We start from the raw sequence: 17,404 nt of genomic DNA, 5'->3' as shown, positions 1-17,404 counted from the left end.
ACCCCACACATGGCATGCAGGAAAAAAATTGTAGACTAAATCGTGTGCATGTTTACTAATTCGTTCCCTCGATTCATAAAATGTTAGCACAATTTACTAATTTGCTCCCTTCATTTGCTAAATTGTGAGCACTATTTATAAATCTAGAGAATGAATTAGTAAATTGTGCGCACAATTTATTTGATTTCTTTTGCATGTCATGTCATATGCGGGACTTGGTACTTTCACAGCAAAAGTGAAATGAATAATCCTCAGGCTGAAAGAAATATTTCTGCTCTTACAGCTGATTTCTCTCAACACGGGGACAGGAGAGCTGTCAGTCAGTACATTGGAAGACAAAGGGACTCAGATATTTTGTTTTTCATTTAAAAGTAATGCATTGCTAGTTACTTCAAAAAAAGTAATCTGATTACACAACTCGCATTACTTGTAAAGCATTACCCCCAAAACTGACTGTACTATAATCAGGATCATAAACCATCAATGAATACCTACAGCAATCACCATAACAAGTGTGTTTGCTCGTGAAACAGCAGCTCAGATCAGACTGAACACTCATGGACTGATTGCTCTGGCTCAGATCACAAATTAAGACGTAAGTGTGTGTGTGTGTTTGTGAGAGAGAGAGAGAGAGAGAGAGAGAGAGAGAGCGAGAGAGAGAGAGAGAGAGATACAGCTGTTTCACAGACGGTCTGGAAATGGCTAATTCATGTGAACTAATAAAAGCCACAACTCCATTCCTCAAGCTAACATAACCTAACATCAGCAGCTGGATCAGTACAGCACAGTAAATGTGATACTGATATTTTCTTCAAACAGAATAAAAATAATTTCATTTGTCTGGTGGTTATGGAAGTCATCTGCCTTATGCTCCTGATTACCTAGTACATTTTATGGGTCATAATTATCTATTGTTCTTTTATGCCAAAAATCATTAGGATATTAAGTAAAGATCATGTTCCATGAAGATATTTTGTACATTTCCTACCGTAAATATATCAAAACTTAATTTTTGATTAGTAATATGCATTGCTAAGAACTTCCTTTGAACAACTTTAAAGATGATTTTCTCAATATTTAGATTTTTGCATTCCAAATAGTTGTATTTCAGCCAAATATTGTCCTCCTAACAAACTATATAAAGTTTTAAAATCTAAAGGTAAAGGTTTCAGAATTTTAAAAGATTGACCTTTATGATTGGTTTTGTGGTCCAGGGTCACATATGCATGTACAAATACACACAGTTATCACTCAGTACTTAAATCCATAAATACACTGTAACTAATAGTAACCAAATTTCTCTTTTACAGTCATAAGGGTTTGAACAAAATGAGGAGGAGTATATGATGACAGAATGATCATGACTGGGTGAATTAGCAGTTTTCTCAGGTGAAGAGCGTCAGTATTTGATGAGTGATCTCACCCGTCTGAAGAGTCTGTGTGTCTGCTCCGCCGGCTCTGCTCAAGCAGCTGGGTTTGGTGGAGATGGGCACGAAGGTGTGATCCAGGTCCAGGATGAGCTGGTTGAGCTGATGGATGGAGTGATGGATGTCCAGCGTCAGAGAGCTGAACTCCTCGTCGTGTTTCTTGTCCACGTCTTGTCTCTGAGAGATGCCGGGGCTCGACGAACAGCTGTTCTGCTCTGAAATGACAGAAACCACCGCCTCATTCAAAGTGCTCTTTTATACTAATCCATGATTTCTGCTTTAAACCTGTTCCTGGTTCAGTTTGAATAAAAGCAAATAACTTTCCTCATAGAAAAAGGAGAAGAAACAGTTCAGTTGTTTCAATTGTATTTTGTCTTCACATCAGTGTTGTGCAGAACAAGTGTTGTGAATGTTGTGAATGCTGAAATTATTTATTATTTTGGTGGAAATTCTTTAAGTATAAGACAGAAAATATGATGCATATTATAAATAAAATCTCAATGAACAGTGTGTTAACCTGCAACTGTTACCTTAAAGAGTTGGCACCTGATTTAACATATTTTTTTTTAAAGTTGTGTTGGTAGTTTAGTATTTAGTATTTTTTTAGAGCCTCTTAAGTTCGATTTTATTTCTAGCAATTAAACTAAATTAAACACTAACAGAATTTTTTAGTTTTATCTAAAAAGAAGAATGTTAATTTTATATAATTTACCTTGTGTTTATTGTGATATTAAGTTGTAAAAAGCCCAAAAAAAATTTATTTACCTGCACGAATTAACATTTTTGCTTGTGATTACAGAAAATCTATCAAGTATGGTCTTTATAATTAGTCTCATGTATCTTTTTACTTTGTACAAATACATTTGTGTTTGGGAAAAATTAAATAAATTAAATTAAATAAAGTATATTAAAGGGATAGAATATTTTCACGAGATAAGAATACAAACAGCTGACAAAAACATCAAAATAATCCAAAGTAATTCAGACACATATTTGTTTAGAGCTGTTTAAACGCTGCTTGATCTGTGCAGATTTCTCTCCTGATTCACACCAGAACACTTTTTCACTGGAGGAAGTGTTATTATGGATTATAGACTCTATGTATTTGAGTTAAAAACGTCTTAATGCTGGATGTGTTTCATCTTTTGTCTTCTCCAGATGTTTAACTGATGGACTGGAGTGCTGTGGATTACTTGTGGATTATTGTGATGTTTTTATCAGCTGTTTGGACTCTCATTCTGACGGCACCCATTCACTGCAGAGCATCCACTGGAGAAATATAATTTGAGAGAACCTAATCAATGTGGCAGTAATAAATCAGAATATTACATCTTTTTTTTTTCAACTGATACTTACACACATTTTCAACATTTTGGCTATTTTTTTTAAAACTTTACACAACTGCACACAAAAATCCAAAATGCCTCACATCTCTTGCAAAATGAAGCTCTGTATTCAAAATATCACAAACACATCTCAAAAGCAAACATTTGCAAACACCTTTGCCATAATATTAATTCCTCTTAGATTTTTGTGTCACATAGAGAATGGTGTGCTATGTTTCGCAAAAAGTGTTTTATGAAATTGAGTCGAAGGATGAGAATTAGTGTATGGTTTTGCAGATTTGGTGTGTGGCTCTGGTGTTTGAATGTCAGATTTCAGAAATTGTGTGACAAGTAAAGATTGTGTGTAAGCAGTTGAAATAAGACTGTAAAGTAGTTTGTTCTGCTCACCGGCAGCTCTAGGCAGCAGCTGCTGCATGTGGTTGTGGAAGCACTCCTCTGCGGTGTCCTCCTCCTGCAGGTGTGAGTACTGCTGAGCAGCGACCAGCTGCTGCTGATGGACCCACGTCTGCGTGGAGTATCCGGAGTGTAGGAACAAATGAGGCTCGTCTACACCAAAGCCGTCAGACAGCAGCGAGTTCTGGCTGCTCTTGTGATAGGATGAGGAGAGTGTGCCTAGACTGTCCACGCTGTGCAGATCGTGCTGTGAGGCCAATGCTTCATCATTCAGGATGTCAGTCTCGAGCTCATTTGGTCGGTTCTCGTGACTCGGCGGTGGGCCCAAGAGTGGCGGCTCCGTTGCGGCACAGCTTCGGCTCAACTCGTCCAGGCCGAAGCCGCTGAGCAACCGCTTGAGCTCCACACGCTCCTGCTGGCTGGGCTGCGGGGTTCTGGGCCAGCCGTCGGTGCACAGCGAAGCACTGGACAAGCCCGAGTCGCTGCTGGCCGAGAGCGTGTGGTCAGCTCGATCTCCCCTTGGTTTTCAGCCGTGTTTTGGGAACATGTAAAAGCAGACTCTGTGATGATCTTAGAGGTCTAGCAACACAGTGCTGCTGTAACAGACATGAAATGTGCTCTGGAGCAAGGCCATGCAAACCTTTAAAAACCATTATCAAAACATTATATTGGACTCTAAAATTAACAGGAAGCCAGCACTGGAGAAATGCTGGACCACTTCCTTGTGCCAGTCAACAGTCTAGCTGCAGCCGTAAGAGCAGATTCTTAGACAACCCTAAATATAACGAGCTGCAATAATCCAATCTGGATGAAATAAAAGCATGAATCACAGTTTACATGTCCTCAAAAGACAAAATTCTCTTCAATCTTCAATGATTCGTAATTGGTAAAAGCTACCTAGATGGGGCCTAAAGCTGTTTGGCCAACTTTGGACGGCCAAAAATCACCACTTCTTGCAAAGCATATGTAATAATCTTACAATAAACAAGGATCCTTGAAACAAACCAACAAACAATCCTTGAGACAAGGATCATTGTGAAGCAACTCATGCTGTTCACTGTCATCCACCACATGAAAAGTGCATTCAATGTGCATGAATTAAAGTCTAACTGCATTTTTGGTATTGCATTTTTGCTCCAAAATGATGTTCTGTTGTTTTCTTCCTGTCTGGTTCTTCCTGTGGTTCTGGTTCCTCCTTCAGTGTGTCTGGCTTAACAACAAACATGGGACAAACTACATGCTGGAGTCTCATACTAGGGCTAGTGGTTTGTTCAAATCACATGCACCAGCTAGCGATGCTAGCCTGAGGACAATTCATGGTATTATCATTAATGTATTGTTATTCCTGCAATCTTTGCACACACAGAGCAATCTCTGCAAAAGACAGCACTATACCACTATTATCTGATGGTTTCCTGTTCCCCGTGGTCTGGCATACAGATGCCTGGACTCTCGCATGTAAAACAGCAAAGCCACAGTACAGAAAACGACACAGACTGAATGTTGCCAAACTATACAAAACAACAAATCATCTGAGACGAGCTCAGGCAGCAGATGTGATATATCATAAAACTGAAGTAAGGTTACCTATGCTTTAAAAGGACAGTGGGGTACAGTAGGTAGGGTGGGTGATATACCGGTAAACACAATTAACCTGTAGAAATTTGTCAACCGGTGGAGATTTTGGACTATTGTCTCTATCGCGGTTACGTGTTCATGCTGTGGTCGAGGTCACAAAAACTTATAGTTTACACGCATTTTAAGCATTGCGATTTAAAAACATGATTTTAAACCGCTGAAATGCAATCATCAGTGAAAGCGAACAAGAGAACTTGGCTGTCTGAGAGACATGAAGACGGTGCTCATAGAGCGCGGGAGTATTGAACAGAGCTATTTTTGCCACTTTATAGGCCTTGAAAGGTTAAATACACAAACTTGTATGTCAAAATACAAATCTTTTCAAGGGAAAGCAAACAGCTGAGAAAGAAAACATGTATATTGGATGCGGGCAGCTCTTAACATGACAGCAGTCTGATATTCCTGCTGTCTGTCATTCATGTGAATCAAACAACTAAAGACAAAAAATCTCTCGCTGCTCTTGACTAAAACACTTTTGTATTTATCTTTAATAACAAGAAATGATGCAGAATCTGCAGTGTTTTTATTTATTTGATTTTATTTATTTGATTTTGATTTTGATTAAGTAGTTTCTTATTTAATCACAGACTATTTACTTGTCTTCAGTGAGTTTTTTTTATTTTTATTTTTTAATTTTTTTTACTCATATTTTGATTTTTCAAGATTTTGGTCATATTGTCCACCACTAACAGTAGGGGTGTGACAATGCATTGATACGGTCTGATGCCGCATGTAAAAAATCTATTTATTTATATTTATATTTCTGAAAGTAATAATAACATGCGACTTACTCAAATGTAACTTAGGGCGTGGCTTTTTCATGGAATGTTTGGATTTCAATTAAGATGCCAAACTTGTGGAGTTTCTTCTCAACAGGTAAGCTAAACTCAAGTTTTTCTAATACACTATTGCTCATATGATATATTGCTTTTATGTTACAGATCAACAGACAAGCATTTTTGATATATTTAAATAAGTAAGGAAGCACAACGGAGGGGACCAAAGACCCCACTTTTCTTTTTATGCCACGGATTCACAAACTGCTGTTGCTAGTTTAAAAGATGTAACTAAGCCTTATTGGACAAATGTTTGAAACTAATTTAAAAACTAATACCAATTTGGTTACGTGAATGATTAAATGATTTACTGATGAAGACTTCTCTCACTTGTTTTATTCCCTAAAGAATCAGTATTTTTAAATGAACCAGCTGAGCAAATGATTCAATGACTCACTCACACAGTCATTTGGTGCCACCTACTGGTGTAATAGTACAACCTGCAGAAAGAATCACTGTAGAATCAATTAGACGGTTATATCAGAACTCCTAAACAGCAGATTTCAGGACCAGAAATTACAGTTATGTGTATTTAAAACATGATGCATACAATACCAAAGTACAACTCCTAATTCTGAACCTAATTAAGTTGCCGGACACACTATAACATAAAACAAGTGGTGATTTGAGCGTGTCTGTGTAGCCAGAGCTTCCACAGCATCATATAATCTCAAGCACATGTCCTTCCTTTTATAAATAAGCATTCACATCTTCCTACCTTCTGCCCTGCAGATGTTCTGGTAGGACTTCCATTTAGAGAGTGAATCTGTGCTCATGTAGTCGACGGTCACATCTGGACCGTTCTGCCAGCGCTCTGAACCTGAGTGAACACCAGACTGATGGATAACAGCTACACCGCCGGCCCTCATGTGTGTACAGCACTGCCAAACAGGACATGAAGTGTGGAGAACTTCAGTATTACCTGACAACAACACAGAAAAACCCACCTGAAATTCTTTCTGGCCCATCAGAGAACACCAACTCCACGTTCCCATAATCTGGAAATCTGGCATCTGAAATTGAAACATCACAATATCAACACAACTACATTTTCATTCCAAATAAACTCAGTGCTCCTCAATGGGTCAGTGCATCAGTAGCGGTCAGACGGGCCATCGCTGACCTCTGTTAGCGTGCTCATGTCGTGTTCCTGAAACACAAGGCTGTAGGCCTGAACAGCACCCGTGTGAAACTGAACTCTGAATATATCGTCTCGCTCAGTCCGGCTGCTCGTATGAAAGCATTTCACCTGCAGAGAGAAGGGAGAAAATTGAAATGTAATGGGGAGAAAAACACAGCATTCCTCAGTGAGATAAAGGCATGGATGAACGGGATGCAGAAGTGCTGCTCTGATCACCAAATCACTAAACGCCAATCTAAAGTCTTTCATTTTCCTCTATTACATTCACTTTCATTCTTCAGTGGTCTTTACAAGTATTTACCCTTTTTTATCACCTCTATTTTATCAAGCATCTAAAACACTTATAAACACAAAGCACTCAAACCTGTTCTGTCTGTTCTTACTCTGGATTTATATTCTAGAATCTAGTCTTAGTTTAATCTTTAGTCTAAGGGGTCACTGTCCAGTATGCTGGCATGATTAAATGATAAAAAAGTGCATACATTCTTTCTGTAGGTGCAGTTACACACTTGTTATTGACAAGTGTGTATCCTAAATGTTTATTTTGGTGTTTATTCAGGGTTTGTTTGTACTGTAATATCTCCCTTCAGTAGCTGTGCTGGCTCGAGGGCGATGCAGATCCTGTCTCTGTGAGCAGCTCCAACACGACTGCAAGATATGTTCAGAAATCTCAATCAAACCGGGGTTTTTAATCATTAACTGAAACTAAAACTTGAAAAATGTACATTGCTTGAAACAAAATAAACATTAAACTGTAAAAAAAAAAAAAAAAAAAAAACTTATTTCAGCTAGTGGCCAGGGCAACATTTCTCATTTTCACTTAGTTTACGTCACAAAGTACTAAACTAACTACAACTAAATAAACTAAAACTTGATAAAAAACTATGTAGACATTTTAATAAATAAACTGAAAAATGAACAAAAAACAATTAATAAAATGAATAAAAACAACAAAATTGCTAAAACTTTATCTAAAAAAAAATATATATATATAAAATATTTTTAAAAGTGCTCCAGTTCTGGCTGTTGTAGCACTGCAGGTTCATTACGTCTTTCCAGCACTTTCTTCTGCTGTAAACTAGCTCTAACACATGATGCAGTCCAGAAGAGCTCTGACCTCCTGCAGGGTCAAACTGAGGGACGCAATGAATGAGGATGAAGTGGAGGAAGAGAGGAGACGTGTTCATCTTGATGGAGCCGCTCAGGAGACTGTTGAGGATCCACACGTACCTGAACAAACAGCAGAGCTTCATCTGACACAGAATTATCAAGTGTGCTCATTTATCAGGTATTCAGTCCCTAATTTGATTGACTTATATATGCACTCAATCTACTCCATGTCTTCTGTCGTCTGATTGATAGTTTAGAGTCTTTGATAGTGTAACTGTACAAACGTCCAGCTTCAGCTGCTGCTGACACACACAGCACAGCTCATCCCGGGCCGAACATGTGGTTTGGTGATAAGGCTGTATCAGACTCTCACCCTGCAGTGAATGACCACCACGTGCAGCGGGTCAGCGTTCAGCCAGCTCTCTGTGGCCTTACAGATGGAGCAGATCTTATCCAGAGGAGGAGCGTGGAAGTCCAGCCATCCCGTGTCCAGAGTCTGAAGAGACCAGAACATCAACACAGTTCAAATACACACCGATATCATGTTCCAGACTGGATGAGACAGATCCCCCACACTGTAAAAATTACCCTGATTTAAAAATTCTACAGTAAAAACCTGTTAAATGGTTAACGGTAAGTTCCCCTACTATATACAGTGAAAAACTGTAGTAGACATTACATGTAATTTTACGGTAGTTTACTGTTTTTGGAAATGAAAAAGTATAATTTACAGTGAATAACCGTAAACTGACATTCCCAGAATTCCCTGTGTTAAATTTCACATTCAGTATTTTTTCATGGAAATAACTATGATTATTCTTAGTTTATTCTCATCAGTTGTGCACACTAGGACTGTATGTTACATCTAATGTTGTTAAATGAATGTTTATTGCTTTATTTCAGTTTCATGTGTGTTACCATGTTTGGTGGTTTTCAGTGTATTACAAAGGTGTAAAACAGATATCAGTACTTCCATAGGTTGTTATATTAACATTGTATCAGTTGATGAAATTACGGTATTTAAATGTAAATTTAAGTTAAATATGTAAAGCCTTAAATGTGGCTTACCATATTGTTTATGGTAAAATTCTGGCAATCACAGCTGCAGGTGTTTTTTTTTTTTTTTTTAACAGTGCACACTACCTTAGTGTTCATCTTAGTGAGCTCCTGCTTTCTCTCTGACAGGCTGATCACCTGGAAAACGAATGATAACGAGTTAAACAGCATCAGCTCTAGACCGGAAGCCCATGAGGCATGACGTAATGACAGAACTTCATCAGAGAGCGTTTCTCCTGTGAGAAAGTGTAACGGATCCTCACCAGATAGTTGTCTGCGTGTTTGGACTTGAGCATGCGCGTGACGTCTCTCAGGGTGCGCAGGTACATCTCCTCAAAGCAGTCTTGAGGGAAGGACACCGCAATAATGCGCTCCGTCACATAGGTGAGGTCGAGATCATATCCCTCCTCCATCTGCAGACAGGAGAGTCAAATCACCCCTGAACTTCAGAAGAGCTCACCAGAACAAGTGTGTGACCGGAGATGGATCACAAGTGCTACACATTCTCCATTGGCATAAAGTTAAACATTTCTCATGTCACTCAGCAGCTCACAATAGAAAATGAATGGGATCATTAATGTTGCTTTGCCACTGAACGAGGCTTTATTGGAACAGCATCTAAACTGTTTTGAAAGACAATTATTTTTTACTGAATGTGCACTTGTACTGTACTTTAAATCATAGTCTGCCATTTAAAAGTTTAGGATCAGCAAGACTTTTAATGTTTTTAAAGTACCTTTTGCTCATTAAGGCTGCATTTCTGTAATCAAAAACAGAGAAAAACAGTAATATTGTGAAATATCATCATAATTCAAAAAAACAGTTTTCTGTTAAAAATTCTTTATTTTTTGGAACCTATAACAAGTTCTTAAAAATATTTATATATTAAAGTATATATATATATATATATATATATATATATATATATATATATATATATATATATATACATATATATACACATATTATACACATATATATATATATATATATATATATATATATATATATATATATATATATATATATATATATATAAATTTAAAAACGGTACTTGCAGATAATATATTAATGATATAAAAAGGTCACTTATAGAGAGAGCTCTCTAAACAAAATTAAGTAAATTTCTAAAAAAAAGTGTACTTTGTAAAATGTCAAATGATTAGCTGTAGCTTAACTGTGGTGTGTTAATATATTTAAATGTATAAGTATACTATTTTAAAGTCTATTATTTCTGTAATAAGTAGGCTACTCTTTTCAAAGTGTACTTTTTTTTACAAGGGTTAGCACTACATTAACATATAGCGAGCTAAAAATGTCTGAAAATCAGCCTTCTGTGGTAGTATTGCGCAGTAGTGTGTGCGTGTGTGTGTGTGTGTGTGTGTTTGTGAAATATCAATGACAAATATCAAATATTAAGTTTTGTTTTCTATAAGGACTGTTGGGTGAATATCAGTTTGTGTTTCCTCCTGTTTATAAAGAGTCCTGTTCTGTGAGAGAAGCTGCTGCAAACGACTCGTTAGGGAACTGTCCAAAATGAATCAGATCGAATGACCAACAATTTCACACCTTTACACAGAAAAGAACCGATTCAAAGGAACTGATTCAATCTGTGAATCATTTAACCCTTTAAAATGATACTGTAACAAATTAATTCCTGAGCTGAAGTTAAGACAATGGACACCCCACTGGAATAAATCGATTGCAGTGTCATTCAGATGAGTTGCTTTTAACAAATGGAAAAACCCTGGTAAAGTACAGACACTTGCATAGTAGTTTTACAGCAGAGTAAAAATACTTCACTACTGTCTGCCTCTGCACAGGTATATTTGTAGCAATAGCCAACAACACATTGTATGGTCCATAATTATCTATTTTTCTTTTATGCCATAAATCATTAGGATATTAAGTAAAGATCATGTTTCCTTAAGATATTTTGTAAATTTCCTACCATAAATATATCAAAACTTAATTTTTGATTAGTAATATGCATTGCTAAGAACTTCATTTGAACAACTTTAAAGATGATTTTCTCAATATTTAGATTTTTTTTGCTCCCTCAGATTCCAGATTTTCAAATAGTTGTATCTCAGACAAATATTGTCCTCCTAACAAACCAGACATCAATGGAGAGATTATTTATTCAGCTTCAGATGATGTATAAATCTTGATTTCCAAAAACTGACCCTTACGATTGGTTTTGTGCTCCAGGGACACACATGTGTCGTGTCACTGATCTGCACACAGGAGCGGTTTCTCCAGTGACTCCAGACGTGTCTCTACAGGCCCGCCGTGGGCCACACATGCCTGGGATCAAGGTGTGTCGTCCTGAGGAAGAGATCCAGCTCCTGCAGGCATGAGAATCCAGAGAGTGTGTGTGCTCAGATCCGGGCCTGTAAAAACAAGCTCTGGATCAGCTTTCTGTAGCCTTCAGCTGCATCAGACAACAAACCCACACAACATGTTCAGAGCAGACGTGTGTCCAAACCCATGAACTTCAGCCAACACGTGTCCAAACCCCATCAAACCATCTTCAGATGACTTCAGTGAGATTTGGACAGTAGTGAAGTATTCTTACTTTATTCAAATAAATGTAAAAAGAATCACTACCTTATCAGAGTGTTTTTCTTTGGAAAACTAGAACACACACCTGAACACACACCAGAACACACACCTGAACACACACCTGAACACACACCTGAACACACACCAGAACACACACCAGAACACACACCTGAACACACACATGAACACACACCTGAACACACACCAGAACACACACCTGAACACACACACAAACACACACCAGAACACACACACCAGAACACACACCTGAACACACACCAGAACACACACCTGAACACACACCAGAACACACACCTGAACACACACCTGAACACAAACCTAAACACACACCAGAACACACACCTGAACACACACGAGAACACACACCAGAACACACACCACACACACCTGACACACCAGAACACACACCAGAACACACACCAGAACACACACCTGAACACACACCTGAACACACACCAGAACACACACCTGAACACACACCAGAACACACACCTGAACACACACCTGAACACACACCTGAACACACACCAGAACACACACCAGAACACACACCAGAACACACACCTGAACACAAACCTGAACACACACCAGAACACACACCTGAACACACACCAGAACACACACCTGAACACACACCTGAACACACACCAGAACACACATCTGAACACACACCAGAACACACACCAGAACACACACCAGAACACACACCTGAACACACACCTGAACACAAACCTGAACACACACCAGAACACACACCAGAACACACACCAGAACACACACCTGAACACACACCTGAACACACACCAGAACACACACCTGAACACACACCAGAACACACACCAGAACACAAACCTGAACACACACCTGAACACACACCTGAACACAAACCTGAACACACACCTGAACACACACCTGAACACACACCAGAACACACACACCAGAACACACACCTGAAACACACACCAGAACACACACCAGAACACACACCTGAACACACACCTGAACACACACCAGAACACACACCTGAACACACACCTGAACACACACCTGAACACACACCTGAACACACACCTGAACACAAACCAGAACACACACCAGAACACACACCTGAACACACACCTGAACACACACCTGAACACACGCCTGAACACACACCTGAACACAAACCTGAACACACGCCTGAACACACGCCTGAACACACACCAGAACACACACCTGAACACAAACCTGAACACACACCAGAACACACACCAGAACACACACCAGAACACACACCTGAACACACACCTGAACACAACCTGAACACACACCTGAACACAAACCAGAACACACCACCTGAACACACACCTGAACACAAACCTGAACACACAAACCTGAACACACACCTGAACACACACCAGAACACACACCTGAACACACACCAGAACACACACCAGAACACAAACCTGAACACACACCTGAACACACACCTGAACACAAACCTGAACACACACCTGAACACACACCTGAACACACACCAGAACACACACCAGAACACACACCTGAACACACACCAGAACACACACCAGAACACACACCTGAACACACACCTGAACACACACCAGAACACACACCTGAACACACACCTGAACACACACCTGAACACACACCTGAACACACACCTGAACACAAACCAGAACACACACCAGAACACACACCTGAACACACACCTGAACACACGCCTGAACACACACCTGAACACAAACCTGAACACACGCCTGAACACACACCTGAACACACACCAGAACACACACCTGAACACAAACCTGAACACACACCAGAACACACACCAGAACACACACCAGAACACACACCTGAACACACACCTGAACACAAACCTGAACACACACCTGAACACAAACCTGAACACACACCTGAACACACACCTGAACACAAACCTGAACACACACCTGAACACACACCAGAACACACACCTGAACACACACCAGAACACACACCAGAACACACACCAGAACACACACCTGAACACACACCAGAACACAAACCTGAACACACACCTGAACACACACCAGAACACACACCTGAACACACACCGGAACACACACCTGAACACAAACCTGAACACACACCTGAACACACACACCAGAACACACACCTGAACACACACCAGAACACACACCTGAACACAAACCTGAACACACACCTGAACACACACCTGAACACAAACCTGAACACACACCTGAACACACACCAGAGCACACACCTGAACACACACCAGAACACACATCTGAACACACACCTGAACACACACCAGAACACACACCAGAACACACACCTGAACACACACCAGAGCACACACCAGAGCACACACCTGAACACAAACCTGAACACACACCAGAACACACACCTGAACACACACCAGAACACAAACCTGAACACACACCTGAACACACACCAGAACACACACCTGAACACACACCAGAACACACACCTGAACACAAACCTGAACACACACCTGAACACACACCAGAACACACACCTGAACACACACCAGAACACACACCTGAACACAAACCTGAACACACACCTGAACACACACCTGAACACAAACCTGAACACACACCTGAACACACACCAGAGCACACATCTGAACACACACCTGAACACACACCAGAGCACACATCTGAACACACACCTGAACACACACCAGAGCACACACCTGAACACACACCAGAACACACATCTGAACACACACCTGAACACACACCAGAACACACACCAGAACACACACCTGAACACACACCAGAGCACACACCAGAGCACACACCTGAACACACACCAGAGCACACACCAGAACACACACCAGAACACAGACCTGTTTTATGGTTTTATCAGAGACAAGAACACACACCAGAACACACACCTGAACACACACATGAACACACACCTGAACACACACCAGAACACACACCTGAACACACACCAGAGCACACACCTGAACACACACCAGAACACACACCAGAACACACACCTGAACACACACCAGAACACACACCAGAACACAAACCTGAACACACACCTGAACACACACCTGAACACACACCAGAGCACACACCTGAACACAAACCTGAACACACCTGAACACACACCAGAACACACACCTGAACACACACCAGAACACACACCAGAACACACTCCAGAACACACACCTGAACACAAACCTGAACACACACCAGAACACACTCCAGAACACACACCTGAACACACACCAGAACACACACCTGAACACACACCAGAGAACACACACTTGAGAACAAACATGTGAACACACAAGAACACACACCAGAACACACACCAGAACACACACCTGAACACACACCAGAACACACACCTGAACACACACCTGAACACACACCAGAAACATTTCTGATTATTATCAATGTTGAACACAGTTGTGCTGCACAATATTTTTGTGGAAACTGTGAGATTTTATTTTTCAGGATTCACAGATGAATAGAAAATTCAGACAAACAGCATTAATTCAGATTATATATTTGAATATATCAATTGAATATATCAAACTGATATATTTTGTAACATTAGAAATGACTTTACTGAGCATTTTAATGCATCCTTGATGAATAAACATACTATTATTATTTTGTTTGACTGACCACAAACTTCGCAACATTAGTGTGCACTGCATTAAAGGAAAGCATTGTTCAGTTCACTCTTTTAGCTCCAGAAGCAGCATTACTCTGATCCTCAAGGAAATGTATTTTGATGTCCAGTTTAGACATTCTACTAACTATAAGTGAGCTTCATGTCAACAAGCAGTCATTAGAGTATTAGTAAACTGTCAGCTTTCATTTTGATGGACATTCTACTGACTGTAAGTAACTTTGCAAGTACATGTCAACTCATTCTACTAACCTTACATTCACATTTAGCAGATGCTTTTATCCAAAGTGACTTACAAATGAGGACCTCTTTGGGATGCACAATAATGCTTCATGTACAGTTTACCTTACAGTGTACTAATACTCTAGTGCGAGTTAGCTGACAGGTAGTTGCAAAGTTACTCATAGTCAGTAGGGTATCTAAAGCAGGCTACGGAAATAAAGTGTAATCTGGTGTTCATGTTGTATATCCAGCATCAGGATCATGTCAGAAATAGCTGCGCTGAGGTCCAGACCACGAGTGGAAACCATCCGCAGGTTCCTGTCGGTTTCTGGAACTTTTTTTAATGACTGATTCCCTTCACACGGTCAAGAGCTCTTTAACCCCTCCATCTCTGCCTCAGACGCACTCTATCACACATCCACTACACATCATCTGTCTGTCTTTTGTCTGAAACATTCTCTCTCTTTCCCACTGCGATGGATTACATATGTTCCTCATTGAAGCGAAGCGAGTGACTGTGACTATTTATTAATGTAACACAAAGACTCGACAGATCCGATTCAGAGCCTGATCACCTGAGAAAGAGCGGTCTGATAGACTAACAGAGGATCAGCAGAGAGTCAATGACAGTGGCTCTGATGATAGTAAAGATGAAAGAGGACATGCAGGAGTGTGTGAGTGTGTGAGTGTGTGATGGGTGGAGATACACAGAAAAGTCTTGGAGTAAATCTTCACACAGCATTAAATTCCTAACCCTGAGGACAGCAGTTGACTCACATTAACAATGTCTTGATTATTCCTTGAGATTCAGTGAGAGGCTTCTGCTAAATTCTCAGATGTTTTTCCTGAGAAAAAGTACTTTGCCTCCTGTAGAGTTTCCAAAAAGTGTCAACAACATCTCAAGATCTCATAGCCTGCAATCACAAGTCACTCCTATCTTTATATAACTGTCTGTGTCTTGGAATTTTAGGAAAAAAAAACCTCTGATACTCGATGAGATGTAACTGAGAACCTCATCAAGCTTTGAAGAGGAGCTGTGAGCCGCCCCACGGCAGAAAAAGTTAAAAGTGCTCCTACCGAATGAAAATCAACACGCAGCTCATTCACACACAGTGCTGTCTGATTCAATTAATGCAATCACACACACACACACACACACACACACACACACACACACACACACACACACACACACACACACACACATAGATCTTAGGAACTAAACACAGATGTACATATGAATACACAAATGTATTTTATGAAGTTTGTTGTTTGATTCTTGATTTAGCACAGACAGGTCTGATATTACCTTGTCTGGTGGAGAGTTAGCTGCTCTTGTAAGTGTGAGACAAGAGGGAAACTCTTTTTACCTCGTCATAGTTCAGCTGTAAATCTGCTGCGGACTGCAGGAAAGAAGCCGTTTGTGCTGAGGATTCAGACTTTAGTCCAGGGTCAGTGCTGCTCAAAGCTCACTGCTTTCTCATTAGTCATTTCAGACTCTTCTAAACTCAACTCCAGAGTTAGTGAAAAGAAAGACGGGTGCAGCGCTGGATCCTCCCCCTGCTCTCCTCTCGTCTCCCCCTCCACCTCCATTCTCTGGCTGTTCCCATGCAGCACACACACACACACACACACACACACACACACACACACACACACACACACACTGACAGAACTGATCAACTGAATGAGATATTCAAGACAGAAAATGCACTGAACCATCAATACACTGAGATCAGAACACGTTTAATTAGGAACAATGCCATACAACTGTCCTCACTTCAGCAATACATTAAAACTGACATAAACCTACAAGAACACAAAAAAGTAGGCTTCTAACAAAATTAAACATATCAAAATATTTCAACCTTTAACTAAATCAAACATAAAATACTAATAAAGTTAAATATACCAAAATACAAACTTGTGAAGTTTAATGAAGTTAAATAAATAAAATAAAATAAATAA

The 17,404-nt window shown here is 39.9% G+C and overlaps 1 protein-coding gene across 1 annotated transcript in view; it reads right to left on the bottom strand.

Moving 5' to 3' along the window:
- The window catches only part of LOC122144036 (tensin-3-like), a 23,516-nt gene extending 6,510 nt beyond the window's left edge, over positions 1–17,006 (bottom strand). The window contains 14 exon segments of the mRNA XM_042754674.1: positions 1,424–1,642; positions 3,161–3,684; positions 6,346–6,460; positions 6,588–6,653; positions 6,764–6,781; positions 6,784–6,889; positions 7,354–7,429; positions 7,611–7,621; positions 7,916–8,011; positions 8,265–8,387; positions 9,035–9,085; positions 9,211–9,360; positions 11,134–11,340; positions 16,746–17,006. Of these exon segments, the coding sequence (XP_042610608.1) occupies positions 1,424–1,642; positions 3,161–3,684; positions 6,346–6,460; positions 6,588–6,653; positions 6,764–6,781; positions 6,784–6,889; positions 7,354–7,429; positions 7,611–7,621; positions 7,916–8,011; positions 8,265–8,387; positions 9,035–9,085; positions 9,211–9,360 (1,555 nt within the window). The 5' untranslated portion in view covers positions 11,134–11,340; positions 16,746–17,006.
- Between the last annotated feature and the right edge of the window lie 398 nt (positions 17,007–17,404).

Source organism: Cyprinus carpio, unplaced genomic scaffold (genome assembly GCF_018340385.1).
Source record: "Cyprinus carpio isolate SPL01 unplaced genomic scaffold, ASM1834038v1 S000006580, whole genome shotgun sequence".
Lineage (NCBI taxonomy): Eukaryota > Metazoa > Chordata > Actinopteri > Cypriniformes > Cyprinidae > Cyprinus > Cyprinus carpio.
This window is presented reverse-complemented; position numbering and strand designations above follow the sequence as displayed.